Raw genomic sequence first — 15067 nt, 5'->3', positions numbered from 1 at the left:
GAGTAGTGAGAATAAAGATGAAATCATATTGTAAAAATCAAAATAAGGGAGAGTTTGGTAAAAATGGAACTTTCAAATTTATTACAATAATTTTCTGTGTTCCATAGACATGGATGTAGATTCTAGTGCCAATAACCAGATCTGGTCAAAATTCACTTAAACTCTTTAGCAGGGAAGCTTTGGCACTTAAGGTTTTTACTGATATCAAGACAGAGTAGAGTTTTTTAATTGTAATTTTTAACTATCAAAATTTCATCTAAGACTTTGACCTCTTTGTAGTTAAGTTTTCCATTTATGAATCCACACTCTTTGAACTAAAATGCATAGTGGCTTTTTCTCTAGAACATTGTCCTTGTTATATCAAGGCCAACAAAATATCATGTGGTAATTAGATAATGCCAATACTTATTTTTTAAATAAGTTCCTACAAAAAATTACTCTTGATGTTGTGGAGCTTTTCATAAGTGTCTGGAGTTTGAGAGAGGAGCAGTTTTCCATATAGGATCGAGAACAGGCTTGATAGGTGATACCAGAGAGTGGACTGAACTTTGCTTTCATTCTGAGATGACTCAGTGCCTTTAACCAGAATCAGAAAGTGATTCATGGTGGCCAGGCTTTTTCAGAAGATGAAAATCACAGCTGGTGAAATAACATGATGGTCTGTACCTTAAGGGCCAGGCTATAAAAAGTTCTGTTGTTAGAGCTGCAGAAATATGGGTGGGTTTCTTAAATGTGAGACATCAAAAACATTCAGCTCAGACAGTAGCCAAGAAACACAGTAAAGAATGGCAAAAAAAGAGCAGGTTTGATATAGCCCATTGTAGCATGCTTGTTAATTCCTACATGCAGAGCTCTCGTGTAGAAGGACTGAAAAACAGGTCCTGACAACTGTCCAGCTGTGCAAGCCTCCCTTGATTTCCCTTCCCAGTAAAATTCTTAGAACGGCACAACAGGACATTATTTGGCATTACTACACTCCATAGAGCAGGACAAGAGCCTATAGGAAATCAGCATGAGTTTGTATTTATTGTTAGATCCAACTTTTCCATGATGAGGGTTTTTTGTTTACAAACAGTCTGCTGAGGTCACTATTGCATAAATAACAAGGATAGTTCTGCTCTCAAAAGCTAGTAATTTGCTACCAAAAAGCATTTCAGAGCTTTGAAAACAATCTGTTCTCTGTGTGAAATGGATTTGTTTCCACTTTACCTCCACATAATGAGTAATGGTAAAGGGAATTGGTTCAGTTTTGTCTGCAAGCAGCTATTCCTGAGCTACCTGATGTTCAGCAATTGGCTGTAGCATTCAGAGTATCATTGGAGTCCAGGACATGCTGGATTTCACTGGACAATGACTTTGTCTTTTAAACTGCAGGAAAAGGAAGAGGGGCTTGTTTGCCTTTCAAATAGGTAACCCAGTGGCAATGTGTTTTCAGCCAGTAACTTGTGACAGCTGTTGAGGATTTTATACCTGGATGGGTCTCGCTTTTATGATTACTTATCCATAATTTTATGCTTAAAGACCTGGTTGTTCATATCAAAGTATAATTTACAATGTCCCTGGGTAGTGCCTGATTCAGCAGTATCTTGGGTCCTCACAGTTTGTTTGACCTTTAAAAGAGTTGTGGTGCTGTACACACACCTTTTGCTATGGCAATGCTGCCATCTGATTCAACAACAGAGAAAAACAATGAAAAAACAGTGTTTCTACACTATGGCATGTTGTTTGTATCTTAAAGCCTTGAAAAGTGGCAAAACTGCAGGAGGACAGGAGTGGAAGTTTCTTGCCTGCTTTTCAAGAGAGGAGCCTGTGAGAGTCTCATAGAAAATACCTCAAATTTATTTTCAACACCTTTGCCACATTTTGATTTTATGTCAGGGAAATTAAATACAAAAATTTTGGGATGGAGTAATACTTCCCTGCACTTCATAAAGAAGCCATCAGAGGATAAGATTCTTGTTCATATTGTTTTCATCACTCTCATGATTGCTTCATTTAGTACTACATCTTTCTCAGTGCCTGTGTTGCTGCGCTAATAACATCAGCATGTTGCAGTCACTGCTCCTTCAAAGACTAGTATTAATTGAAGCAATTTATTCTAGCAGAGCTGAAGATGGCCTATTTATACTTTTATATAATGAATTACAGAAGACATTTATCTTGTTATGTTGTTTTAGCTCCTTTTTCTGCCAAATATGGATTTGCTGCCCCAGACAAGCACTGCCCAGGCTCAGCACAGTAGAACACAGGTGTTTTTCTGTGTTGTGTAGGAGGTCAGAGATGTTCACCAGCTATCACAATATGGAAAGAGGAGAAACCCTGATTTGGTATCAATGCTGCTTCATTACCTGCTAGCAAAATAATATCTCAATCTGATACATAATGGAGCAGTATCTTATTTCAGATAATTCTCATAATTGATGCCCTTCAACATAATATTAAATATGATGCATGTGCAATATAAAGTATATGGTGCTGATCTATTCCCAAGAAGTCTGTCACTGTGTTAATAAAACCTTTAGGGTTAAAAAACCCCATTCCTTCAATTCTGCATGAAACTCAGCCACAGTTGTGTAGAAAGTAGTAGAATACCTTAGTGTTAGTAGTATAAGACATCATGTGTCTAATCTTCATTTATGTTGTAGAGCTCTATTATATGTAAAGTAGTTGGCTTTTAATAGTATGGTCGTTACATTTAATTGAATTGAGCTTTGGCTGATGAAAAATGTAAGGGAAAACATTTAATCTCATGTCAAAATATTTTATATTCTCTGCAATGAAGGACCATAAAAAAAATGGAGCAAGATACTGCTGAGTTATGATAGGTAGGGTTGAAATTGTTAGCTGCAGTTAATGGCAGAATTTGAAGAGCAGGACCTGAATAAATACACAGGCTTCTAGAGAGTAAGAATATTGATGCTGATAAACCTCTACCAAAGCCTCTGCTGGTAGTCCTCTGTCCTAAACTAGCCTTACAGTTTTGGGTTAACTAATGTCATTTTTCCCCTCTAGGTTTTCCCTACCTATTCCTATTAGGTGGGAATTATTGTAAATGACATGGAGAGAGAGACTCCATATCCATATGCTATTATCTAGTTACTCTCTAGATAATAGCAGTTAAGTACTGCCATTGAACTTATAAGGCAAAAATACACTTCTGATACTAATTTGCACTTTGTTTCAATGCAATGTAATTTTTAGCATTTTGCATTGGTTTTGAGCTGTTTGAATTAATTTGAAATTTTTATTCCATTTTGTGTAAATTCTCCGCTTGTTACTATGCAGCTTCTTGCCAAAGTACATTTTGTTGGCACAATTGGAGATTTGTTTTCTTAAATTCTAAATCAGAGTTTTGTGGGACTATCCACATGGTGGTATCTCTTTTAATGCTGCTTTTCTCTGTTAATTGTGACCCCATTCCCTCACATGTTTGAAGGGCATTGTGCTGCTCCAAGGGCAGACTTCGTCTGGTATCTCAGTCCTAGACATTTGCCATTTGTCTCGCTGGCTGCTCAGGCAAGCAGTGGTGTATATCTGTTTCCTTAGATATGTCAGTTCAGGTCAATTGCTCTTTCCTACTCAAATCCCTCCTTCAGCGTTCTTGAGCTTTCTCTATTTTCTATTCTAGGTCTATGCTCAATTAACTTTATATAAGTGTGGCTCTCGGGACTCGGTGGTGTTACGTAGGCTTGCCGAGTTAACGGTTGTAGGCTGGAACCTCAAATTGCTCCCCTGCACTGCTGACAGAATTTCTCCCTGGCTGAGTTCTAGGAATGGCTTTGTTTCAGCACTAGGGTATGGTTTTTTCTTTTGGAGATGAAAGTAGCTGAGGTTTTCAAGTATTCTGAATGATGACATTCTTTGAAAAAACTACACCAGTATATTTTAACTTCATGGATAGTATGTTCCTATACCAGCCTTAAAGATAGCAATCAATCCACTCACTTGGGAAATGGCAAACTGAGGGGATCACAGGTCAAACCTTGCACTTTGGGACTTTAAGGAAATTGTTCCATGTGGGAAAAAAACATCTTAATCACCTTTGCCTGGGATCCAGAATTATGTGAAACAAGTGTTTGGATTTGGGATCTCTGGTGAATTCAAAAACCACCAGAGGGTTCTTTGATTTCCTTTATCTATGTACCTCATATCCTGGATGTGCCAAACCCTTCCCATGAAAAATTGTTTTGCTTAGAAATAGTAAAAAAAAACCCTGGCCTTTTATCTATCTCTCATTTAACAGTCTTCACTGAGAATGAATAAATGTTTCTAGGAAACAATTTATATTTCATGTGAAAGGGTCTCTGTAGATTACAATATGTTTGCAGCAGTCGTTCTGTTGCCTTACATCTAGTTTTGTTTCTAATTTTCCCTTTTCATGGTTATCATTATCTTCAATATTCACAGTTGCATCTTTCATCCTTTTTGTATGAACTGAATCCTCCATCACAGTAGCAGTTGTCTTGTTCTCCCTTGATATTCTTCCAGCATGCCTAGCTCTTGTTCAGACAGATGCTACCCACAGTGTTAAGACCATACATTCTTCTCAGCCGTGTTGGGGCTGCTCTGTCCAGCCCGTGCCATGAGATGTGGGGTCCAGGACCACAGTGGTACTTGTGCAGCAGTACTGTTTCACAAGCTCATCATCATTTGCATCTCATTGTCACCCTGCACAACTTCTTCATTGATTTCTGCCTTTGTTTCTTCAGTTGAAATATGACTATTTCCCACTTTTCTGTTCCATAAGTGTTCACTTCTACTTATGCAAGATGTGCATTATTGTTTCATGTTGGAGTTCTTACCACTCCTATTTATTTTTCTCACTGTTTGATATAGTTTGATATATTTTCAGCACTCCACAGTTTTGAGATATCTTTGCATCTTAAGCATTTTAAAATTAGTAATTTCCTATTTCCTGTTCCAAAACAGTAAAAAAAGCTATTAGTCAAGAAGATCTTAATATTGACTTGCTGTGAGCTATTCAGAACTTTTCTTCTCATCTTGATACATCATTCTCCATTGTTCCATAGAAGCTAATCTGTAAATCATTTGGTATTATCATTTTTCAGGAGACAAATATCCCTAGGTGAGGGTTCATGAGACCTTGTATGAAATAAACCTAAAATTCAGATGCAAGCATACTGTCCTCTTCATTTCAGCTACCTATTAATTCTACAGTACTATTGAAAAAGCAGTCAAGTTTCTCCAGAATGACTTGGTAATTTTTAGGTCTTGCTGCCTCATGCTCATCTTGCTGTGATTCTCTGGAGAAATTTTATTATCATCCATATAGCACCATAAATTTGCAAAAAAAATTGCACAAAAATTGGAATACATTGAATTCTTCTCCCTGAAGGTGTTGCATTCTTAAAGACTCATTAAAGCATCAACAGAAACATCTGTGTCCTTTGCTGTCCTGGACACAAGACCAGGTTCCCCTTGTAGAAGCAGCAGTGGCAAAGCAACCCCAGGGGAGGCAGCCTTTTCCTCTGCCCTTTTTCTGACTTTATGCAGCTTTCCATGGTCTCCCTGCCCCTCTCTGACATTTTATCAAGTAGATGCAGCCCCTGAATGGCAAACTGAGCCTCTTGAGCATTGAGCAGGATGACATAAAATTTTCACCCAAAGACTGGGAGTTTGTGTACCGTTTGAGACAGGCTTCTCAATCCTCTGCTTTGTAATGTTAACGTGTTTGAAGTTCTCTGTGGCTGTGGATGCACAGGTATTCCAGTCACACTGCAAATGTTTGGAAGCAGGATATGTTTTTAATACAAAAAAATGCAAAATATCAGACTAGAATGTCTGGATGTAGGTGGTATTTCACTGCAAGGAGGGATGAGTTGTGCTGGATCACAGAATGATCTTAAATCAGTTCATCTGGTGATCTTACCCAGTATTTTATCCCTATATTGATGATAAGCTTATGTTTTAGAGTAGAAATGTTAGAATATTCCTGATATGTAGTTCAGTATTTGGATTTGCTTGCAAGTAAAAGATTTGATACCTTTTTTTTTCTGAATCCTCTTTTATTATGTATTACACAAATACGAAAGAGTTTCTAACTACAACCACTACTACTAATTCAAACTGTGAGTCCTACTACTACCTTGTTGTGAATGGCAGAAAATTCTGTAGATACTGCTATACTTAATTTGAAAAGGAATTGTGGACTTAAATGTTTTAAATTAAATTTAAATTTGTTTCAGGATTAAAGTGAAACTCCTTTTATTCCTTAGAATTGTAACAGAGAAGTGACCAATTTACTCCATTTATTTAATGGCCCACTGCCTTATTTCATATTTGTCTCCTGTAAACATTAATTTTCTTGTTTATGTGTTGTTACCAGATTCACTTAAAATCTGCTTTTAGCTGTATTGCTAGGCTTGCAAAGGGAATGAGGCACCAATGTGTAAAATACACATACGTGGTAGAAGGACATCTTACTTGACATAAACTCTGTTGACTTCAAGGTTAAGAAACAAGTTGTCATTGAAGTGAAATCTGAGTCTAACTTTAATCTAAAAGCATTTTTAGATTGTGAGCGCCATAGATTAATTTATTTAACTCCATGGATAGAACAGCTTTTGTGTTCACAGAAGGTATGCTCTGGTTGATATGGAGGTGTCTGTCTTGTGGTGTGAGAACTGCCTGCCTTGCACTCTTTTCACTTTCCTGTTTCTTAGAAGTTTTTTGGATTTCAAGTAAGTGGTCCCCAAATTTACTTTCTTTGAATTGTGTAACCTTAGCTCCAACAAAGTTACCCAAACTTTTTGGGTTTTGGTAAAATAGAAGATGTATACTCTGGATAAACTGTAACCATTTCAAACATTAATATGCATCTGCTGAGAATCATCTTTTTTATTTCTTATGTGAATCATGTTTGGTCTTCCTAAGGAAAACAATTTTTCATGGGAAGGGTTTGGCACATCCAGGATATGGGGTACACAGATAAAGGAAATCAAAGAACCCTCGGATAGTGTCATACTTAAAATTATGTTAGATAGCAGTGACATGCATTATTTGGACATTATTATTATTGTAAACTAAAATAGTGTCGATAATCACATTCAGTACTGTGATAGACACAATGAACACTTTATTTGCTAATGTCTGTTTTCAACTGTATTTACTGGGAGTTTGGGATAATTTGCATCTCCATTTGGTTGGGCCTGTGACAGACATGTGTTTTGCTTGTGTTTTGAGTAAGTGTCTTTGTTTCATCCTGCGTTTCTTGTGGAGGGTGAAAACAATGTAAAAACTGTTCTTTTCTCTCTCCAAACCCTTCCTCGCAGTTCTAGTTGAAAATGCAGTAAATATTGACTAAAATTGGAAGCATGTTTGGAGTCAGAATTTTCCAACAAATTACCTTTTTGTCTGAATTCTACATTTGTTTCCTCTGGATAGCTTTTACTGTATGGTTTAGCTTCTGCTGTATGGCTAGAACTAGAGGATTCCAGCAACAGGGCTGTTTCAGAAGGAAAAGCTAGGAAGCTTTAAGTTGAAAATCTTTCATAAAGTAGCTGATTTCAAAGCTTGAACTCACATAACCAGGTAACTTGAGAATCAAAAAATCTCACCCAGACTGCCATTAAATACATGTTTCAGAGACCATTGATTTTTTTTTTAAACACATCCTGCAAGTGCTGATTCTGCAAGCAGTTGTTTCTCATAATCAGATATAAAAGCTCTTTATCTGCTATCAGCTGACGGCTGTGGTATAACCTTTGGCTCCAGACTTCTGGTAGGAAATTGGTACATATTTCTACAAAGAATGAAACTCTAATGGCCTTAACAGGAGTACTCATGGTTTGTAACCATGCTGGAAATTAGCTTCTCAGGCACTGATCTTGACATGTCAGCTGTCACAAATTGATATACATATCTGTAAATACATCACTCCTATAAACAACATTCTGTCTGCAAGAAGTGGAAGATAAAATTGGCACAGTTCTTAACAAATGAAGTGTTCCAAAGTACAAGGATACACAGGGAAAATCCCTTCTGGAAGTGATTTTCCATATGTTCCATTTATGATTTTTATCTCTATAGTTTGCTTTTAAGAGGCTGAAAAGTTTGTACTCTGGAGTACTGTTCTGAAACAAAATATGCTCTTTCTCCTTGCACTTACCCCTGCTGCATAGGATAAGGATCTTTGTCTTCCTCCTTTGGAAAAAAAAAAAAAATTCATGGGATTACATTGTCGTATCTCCAGTATTTTTTGGAACTCTTTGAGGTAGTGCAGAATATGAAAGAGAGTATTTGAGAAGTCTAGGGCCCTTTTATGAAATCAGATTTTGAAAGGTGCATATGTAGGAGAAAAAATTGATGTGTCAGTCCACCAGTGATGAAGTTATAACTTGAATGTGTTACATTTCCCATATTTAATGAATATTAAATCATCACCTGTAGATTTTTCAAGACGTTTTGTCAAAAATCTTGATCATATGCCTAGGACAAACAAAGAAGGTTCAAACAGTAAGTTTTCTTTACAGATTTGAGACACAATAGATGCTATACACACCTACACTCATCTTTGAAATCTGTTGAACTATGTTGATTTATGTCAAGGCAAAGAGATGTCCATTTGGTTTGGCAGTAGCAAGGGCTGAGGAACATCTGGAAATATTTCAGAGCAAGCATCTAAATTCAAATTCAAAAGATACCATGGCTACAGTTATTTATCTGCCTGTGTTGCTGTAGACACTTGATGTGCAGACACTCCTCTGTCACTCCAAACTGCCATCACAGGAGGAGAGTGTTCAATCTGAGATGTTTTAGCTTCCAGGAGTGTCATTAGAAAGCTGAAAATTATTCATACATTCTCCTCCTCCACCCTCCAGGTCATCTGGATAAAAGGAGGTTTACCTTAAGTCTTTCCTCTCCTGCATCTCAGCTTTCCTGATACAGCGACTGGAATAATTTTCATCAGTTGTGATAGCTGCTGAATATTCACTGAATGTCTTGTTCTTTTCTAGTTCCCTGTTTATCAGTTTAATGCAACAAACCAGAAATAAAACTACACAGATCTCTTCCATCACATTTTATTTGTTGATTTGATTTGTGAGGCTTTAGGATAAAACTGAAGTCATAGAAATAAATCATGTAAGACATCTAGCCATAGGCATTTTCAGTGAAATAAGTTCTTTCCAAGAAGATTTTGACTTGTTACATGAAAATTAGCTTCTGGCAGGAAGAATCCATATTTCACAGATCTTGGACTGTGTTTAATTTCTACAGGGCATGCCTTCAGCTAACAACACTGCTTCCAAATATGTGAGCATAGTATTGGTGTTTAAGAGTACAGCTAGAAAAAAAAAAAAAAAGAAAACAGTATCTACTTGATACTATTTATGTCTCTTTTGAACAAAATGACACACTGGATTCTGTTTGAAGGCAAAAGGAGTCTGACTGCTGCTGCTGCTCAGGAGCATATTTAGTTTGAATAATCCAAAGGTCACTAAAAATTGACTTTTCTATTGAATCTGTTCTATTGAATTGGACTGTATTTCTCTTCAGAAAATGCATTAAAATTAATTTTTAAAATGATCCATTTAATTGAAAAATAAAATATTTAGATGTAATGTTCCAGGGAGATATCCTGAAAACATGCATATGGTTCATCTGGTAGATATGAGATACTTGTTCACCAGGAGCCTGGGAGCTCCAGAGGCTGTAATTGTTTTAGAGATCAGGTAGAAGTAGGACCAGAACAGAGAAAACAGGACTTGAGACAGGAGCTGAAGAAAATGTGAGTTCAGACAGTTTGACACCGTAGAACCTGTGTCAAGAATTTATGACTGTAGGTGAGCTAAAACACTATGGAAAAAAAGGTTGGGTTGGTCTTTGATAAACATAGGATATTAGAAAATAGGGATCTGAGCAGAGAGGGAAATCTGGGACAGTGCAACCACAGGTAATCCTGAGGACCCTCAGACCATGTAAACTTACTGAGGAGAAATGTAATGTCAGAGTGAACTAAGAGAAATGATATGATAAATACTACAGATAATAGAGCATTTATATTGCACCCATCAATGAACATACATTCAGGCAAGGCACGTGTTGATGTCTGTCCTCTGAATCACACTCATTCTGATTGAGAAAGGCACAGACCTCTCAGCCTCCCCCTATCAGTTGTGGATTTGGTCAAGCTGCTGTTGAACAGTTTGTAAATGCTGAAGGATGCCTGCCTGGCAGTGCCTCAGACTCTTGGTGCTTTCTGTTCCAGCTGGCGACGTGGGACTCTGAGAAAGGCCTGAACGGCAGCCTCCAAGAGCGGCGGCTGGGCAACGACCTGCAGGGAGTGACGCTCAAAGTGGTGACTGTCTTGGTATGATCCTTTCTGAGCTCAGCAAACAAAATGCTCAAAATAAAAAGGATCTGACTGAATATTTTGGGCACTTCCCGCAGTGTTTTCCCCTATCATTTTCAGTTCTGTATTTCTGGATGATCTGTTACATAACAAGGAAGATAGATGATGGCCCTTTATTATTTTATGTGAAGCTGTGCACTGTCAGTGATATAGAGCATTTGTTTGTTTGCTTATGCTGTTTTTCTGCATTGTAATTCCTGTCAGGCGTAGAACCAGCATACGGCCTGAGTGCACACTGGTACATTCCAGATACCATCCTTGAGCTTGGATAAGCAGTTTTCAGCATTTCATGGATTTTAAGATCAGATGGGCCAATTATGATAATCTAATCTTGGCTCTTGTACGCTGCAGGCTGTAAAATTTAATCAAGTGTTTCCTGCATCAAGCTCATAAATTCCCATTGAGATAAACTATATCTTTTAGAAAGGTGTCATCTTTCCAAAAAAATCATTATGCTTTTGGGACTACTGTCTGTTAAACTCTGGAGTGGTAGAGAGCTCCTGTCGGCCAAGTGCTACATTAGGGGCAAATTAGGGCTTGAATGCATTCCTGGCTAAGATATTGTAGTCTACAGATTGCAGGATATGATGGCTTTTTTTGTTGTTTTCAATTCGCTTTTTCTGAAATGTGGTAGAAATAGGCAGTACCTCAGAGTACATATGTACATGAAGGCACTCCCTGCAGCCCCCAATTTGCTTTCCTCAATTTATGCTGTAGTTGGTGTGAGAGGTGAGCAGATCCCTTCTGTGACAGTGCCGGGCTACCAAGGCAGCCAGCTGCAGTGGCTGTGCCAACAAAATCCCTGGGATCTGCAGGAGAGCAGGACACCAGCAGAAACCGTGTTACAAAATGCTGCATTTCCTTGGTCCCAAAACAGACTTCTTAAATTAAAATACTCCAGAAACCAGTACCCATGAAGGTTATTCTTTGAGTTCTCAAAATGTTAAATTTTCACAAAATTGCAGCGGTTTTAGTTTGTGTTTTATTATGTGTCCTGGATAAAAGATGAGGTCTTGTATATAAAAGATGGCTTTCTGAATCTGGGGTTGAATTTATTCTGGAGTCTCTGCTTCTTCTCATGAGCTATGGAGAAACCAAGGCTATGGATAGGACTCAAGTGCTGAGGCAGTGGTGTCTGGTTGGGAATCTTCACAGTATCCCAATTTTTGCTTCAGAAAGTTATGGGTGTCTCAAAATCTGTGCCAAGTTGTCCAGAATTAACTCAGATAACACCCTTTCATTCAGAGAAGTAAACTAAAAATCTTGTTTCAAGTGTCACTTAAGATGCTGTTTTGTTCTCAGGAAGAACCTTTTGTGATGGTGGCAGAGAACATCCTTGGGCAGCCAAAACGATATAAAGGATTTTCCATCGATGTCCTGGATGCACTGGCCAAGAATCTGGGATTCAAGTATGAGATATATCAAGCTCCTGATGGCAAGTATGGACACCAGCTCCAAAACAGCTCCTGGAATGGCATGATTGGAGAACTCATTAACAAGGTACACAGAGAAGAAGCTGCATTTAAAAAAAATTGCAGGAGAATTAATTAGGATGAAGGCAGCAGTGCAGAATGCTTCTGAGCTATGGATGGTTTGAGTGTGACATAAACTACAATTTAAGACTCTGTATGCAGGATAGGAACTAGAGAGTCTCTTGTTTTATTTGCTTCCAGCTGCTCTCAACATAGATTCTATTGGTGTAAATCTGTGTTTACATTGCTATAAGAATAGAGGTCATGTTGGTGTGTGTGAGGGAGTGACTATAGAAAATAGAGGAAAAAGTAAGGTATTCTCCTTAAAATATTAACTACTAGTGTTTTATTTTGTGTCATTTTGTCTTTGAAAGTTGTTTGTAAATGGGACTTTCTGTCATTTTGTGATGATATGTTTAATAAAGACCAATGAGCAATGACAATGAGTTTGACTCCCAAACAGGAAAAGTAGCCTCAGTAACAGAGGATCAGAATTTAAACTGGTCTCAAGATTATTCAGTCATTTAAAACTGACAGGACCAAATTTCTTAATTACAGTATTGCAAATCTAGGAGTAAGTTAATTGAAATCCATTTAAGTGTATGGGTAGAATTTGTAGGTTGGAATCTTCCTGAGAATGAAATGAGTGTATTTTGTTCATGTTCTTGCAACCTCGTGTGGGACAAGCGTTAATCAAGAAGAAGAATCAAAGGAATTAATATTCCATGTTGCTGCTTTTTGTAGAAAAGGTTACTCTTCTTCAGTGGAGGTTATTGCTGAAAGTGAAAGCTTTCTCATTATCTTGTAAATAGGTGGCTCAGTATCTGTAAGGAGATGTTTAGGAAGAAATAGAAGCAATTAAAGCTATTGCAAACATGTGTGTGATAATGGGATGTTCTTGGTTGGTGCTAGGGAGCATAAAGAATTTTCAACTTATTTTGCATTGACATAAATTGTTTGAATTTAATGGATTTAAAAATAAGGTAAGAACTCCTGTTAAATTTCTTTGGAAATTGCTTTCTTTGAAGCAATAAAATATCTATTATGCTATTTTTAAATGGTATTTCTGCTACCATTTGTTCCACAGACTCCAAAGGGTTTCAAAGCAAACCTCCCTCATCTAATATTTGCTTTACTTTCCCGACACAATTAGAGATAGAAAACTGAATGTATATTGTTGGGTTTTTTTTGTTTTGAAGAGACCTCTTTTTATTATGACAGAAAATATTGAGAATCTAATTGAAGCTCTTCAGAAGCTTTGGGAATCTTATTTATTAACTCCTATCTTACCCTTCATCAAGTGTGCATACTCTTTAAGGATTACCTGCATGCAAAACCAGCTTGTTTTAAATATTGAAGCCAACGCAGTTTCAGGAGCAAAGTTGCCTTTATGCATTTTTCCTGTTATGAGCTTTTTCCAACACTTTATTCATTTTAAAAAACAAACAAAATCTTCTCTCCAGTTGTCCTATGAAATCTCTTCATGAATATGGAAAGTTGGCAATTCTACAGGGAGAAAAACAAACATTAGCTCTTCCTACCCTGCTAACAAATACACAAGCTAAATAAATGGTGTTTCTTTCTTTATTGCTTACATTGCTCTGGGTTAGTATGGTTTGGAGTTTTAGGCCTTCTTTGGGAAACAAATGAGGGATAAAGGTTAAATAAGCTACCCTTCCTCCAGAGAGGAGTCAGGATCATGCTTCTCGTTCAAGAGAACCTTGACGGGTTATGTTTCATTACTCTTCTTTGGGACAGTGCAATTAACTAATGTTTAAATGGTGAAAGTGGTTCTGTTTTTATTTTTAGAGAATTTATATGAGTGCATATAATGTTTTAAGTTATAGAAGGAGGAGCATGGAGTCACTTGGCTCTTAGAAAGCTTCTCCTTAAGGCTCCTGCCAACCAAACTCCAGGTGGCAGGGAGCGATGTGACGTGCTGCGTTTGTCTTGCAGAGAGCAGACCTGGCCATCTCGGCCATCACCATAACACCCGAGCGGGAGAGCGTGGTGGACTTCAGCAAGCGCTACATGGACTATTCCGTGGGCATCTTAATCAAGAAGCCCGAGGAGAAGATCAACATCTTCTCCCTCTTCGCTCCTTTCGACTTCGCGGTGTGGGCCTGCATTGCGGCGGCCATCCCCATCGTGGGCGTGCTGATCTTCGTGCTGCACCGCATCCAGGCGGTGCGGGCGCAGGGCGCGGCGCAGCCCAGCCCCTCCGTGTCCTCCACCCTGCACAGCGCCATCTGGGTCGTGTACGGAGCCTTCGTGCAGCAAGGTACTCACCAGCAGCCACGGGCGGCTCAGCCCTGCCCACAGTAAGGTCAACAGAATGGGCAGGTATTATGTTTTATTAGCCCAGATGAGCAAAAGAGGGAAAGGTAGACAAGTTTGGGGCTTTATGTCTTTTTTTGTGCCTTTTCTGTCTCTCAGTAAGTCTAGAAAAACCACTAACAGGGTTTTCCTCTTTGGGAAAATTGTTACACTGGAAGTAAACTACAGAGCTGCTTGGTGCAGAATTGCAACACTTCTTCAGCCCTGAAACTAGCACCTTTTTAATTGTTTAATGTATAAATAGAAATAGAAATGTGTCAGCTTGTGCAACCTACTGTATCCACTGGAGCAGTGAAGTGCATTTTGATGAAAAAAGGGCATTTTGATGAAAAAATGTATGACTTAAAAATACATTTTATTTTGACTTTGAAATACATTTTGTATGACTTAGAAATACATTTTTGTTCAAAAACATATGTTTTTGAACTCGTGTGAGATAGTTCATCTCTTGGCTCATTGAACTGAGTGTGTAACTTTACACTCAGGAATGTCTAGGCATAGCACAAATCCTACTGAATTCAGTAGGACTGCTGCCATTAAAAAAGTCATTTCGTAACTAATTGTTTTCAAAATCTGCCCACACAGTTTTTATGCCATATCTAGAATGTTTGTTGTATTCTTGGAAGGCAGATGTTATTGAATGCTGAAATATGGGTAAAGTTACCTTTTTTCTACATTTTTTTCATTGTGGTTGCAAGCTTCTAAAGCTTCAGCTGGAAAATCCATCCTATTGCTATGAAACTTGGTCCCTCACCTCATTAAGGTGACAGCCTTGATGGGTTTAAGTGCAGTAAAATATAATCAGCACAAACATATGCTGAAGTAAGTAGAACCAGCTCTATGGTGAGGTTTAGTCTCCAATGATACTCAAGCATAACTGTACTTG

General features: G+C 38.0%; 1 protein-coding gene across 3 annotated transcripts in view; it reads left to right on the top strand.

Moving 5' to 3' along the window:
* GRID1 (glutamate ionotropic receptor delta type subunit 1) overlaps positions 1-15067 on the top strand; it is a 479753-nt gene that overhangs the window by 419609 nt on the left and 45077 nt on the right. For all 3 annotated transcript variants that reach the window (XM_058810534.1, XM_058810532.1, XM_058810533.1), the window contains 3 exons: positions 10229-10330; positions 11675-11872; positions 13801-14125. In XM_058810534.1, the coding sequence (XP_058666517.1) occupies positions 10229-10330; positions 11675-11872; positions 13801-14125 (625 nt within the window). The remainder of the gene's footprint in view (positions 1-10228; positions 10331-11674; positions 11873-13800; positions 14126-15067) is intronic.

This window comes from Ammospiza caudacuta, chromosome 9 (genome assembly GCF_027887145.1).
Source record: "Ammospiza caudacuta isolate bAmmCau1 chromosome 9, bAmmCau1.pri, whole genome shotgun sequence".
Lineage (NCBI taxonomy): Eukaryota > Metazoa > Chordata > Aves > Passeriformes > Passerellidae > Ammospiza > Ammospiza caudacuta.
Note: the sequence above shows the minus strand (reverse complement) of the source record. Positions and strands in the feature narration are given on the sequence as shown.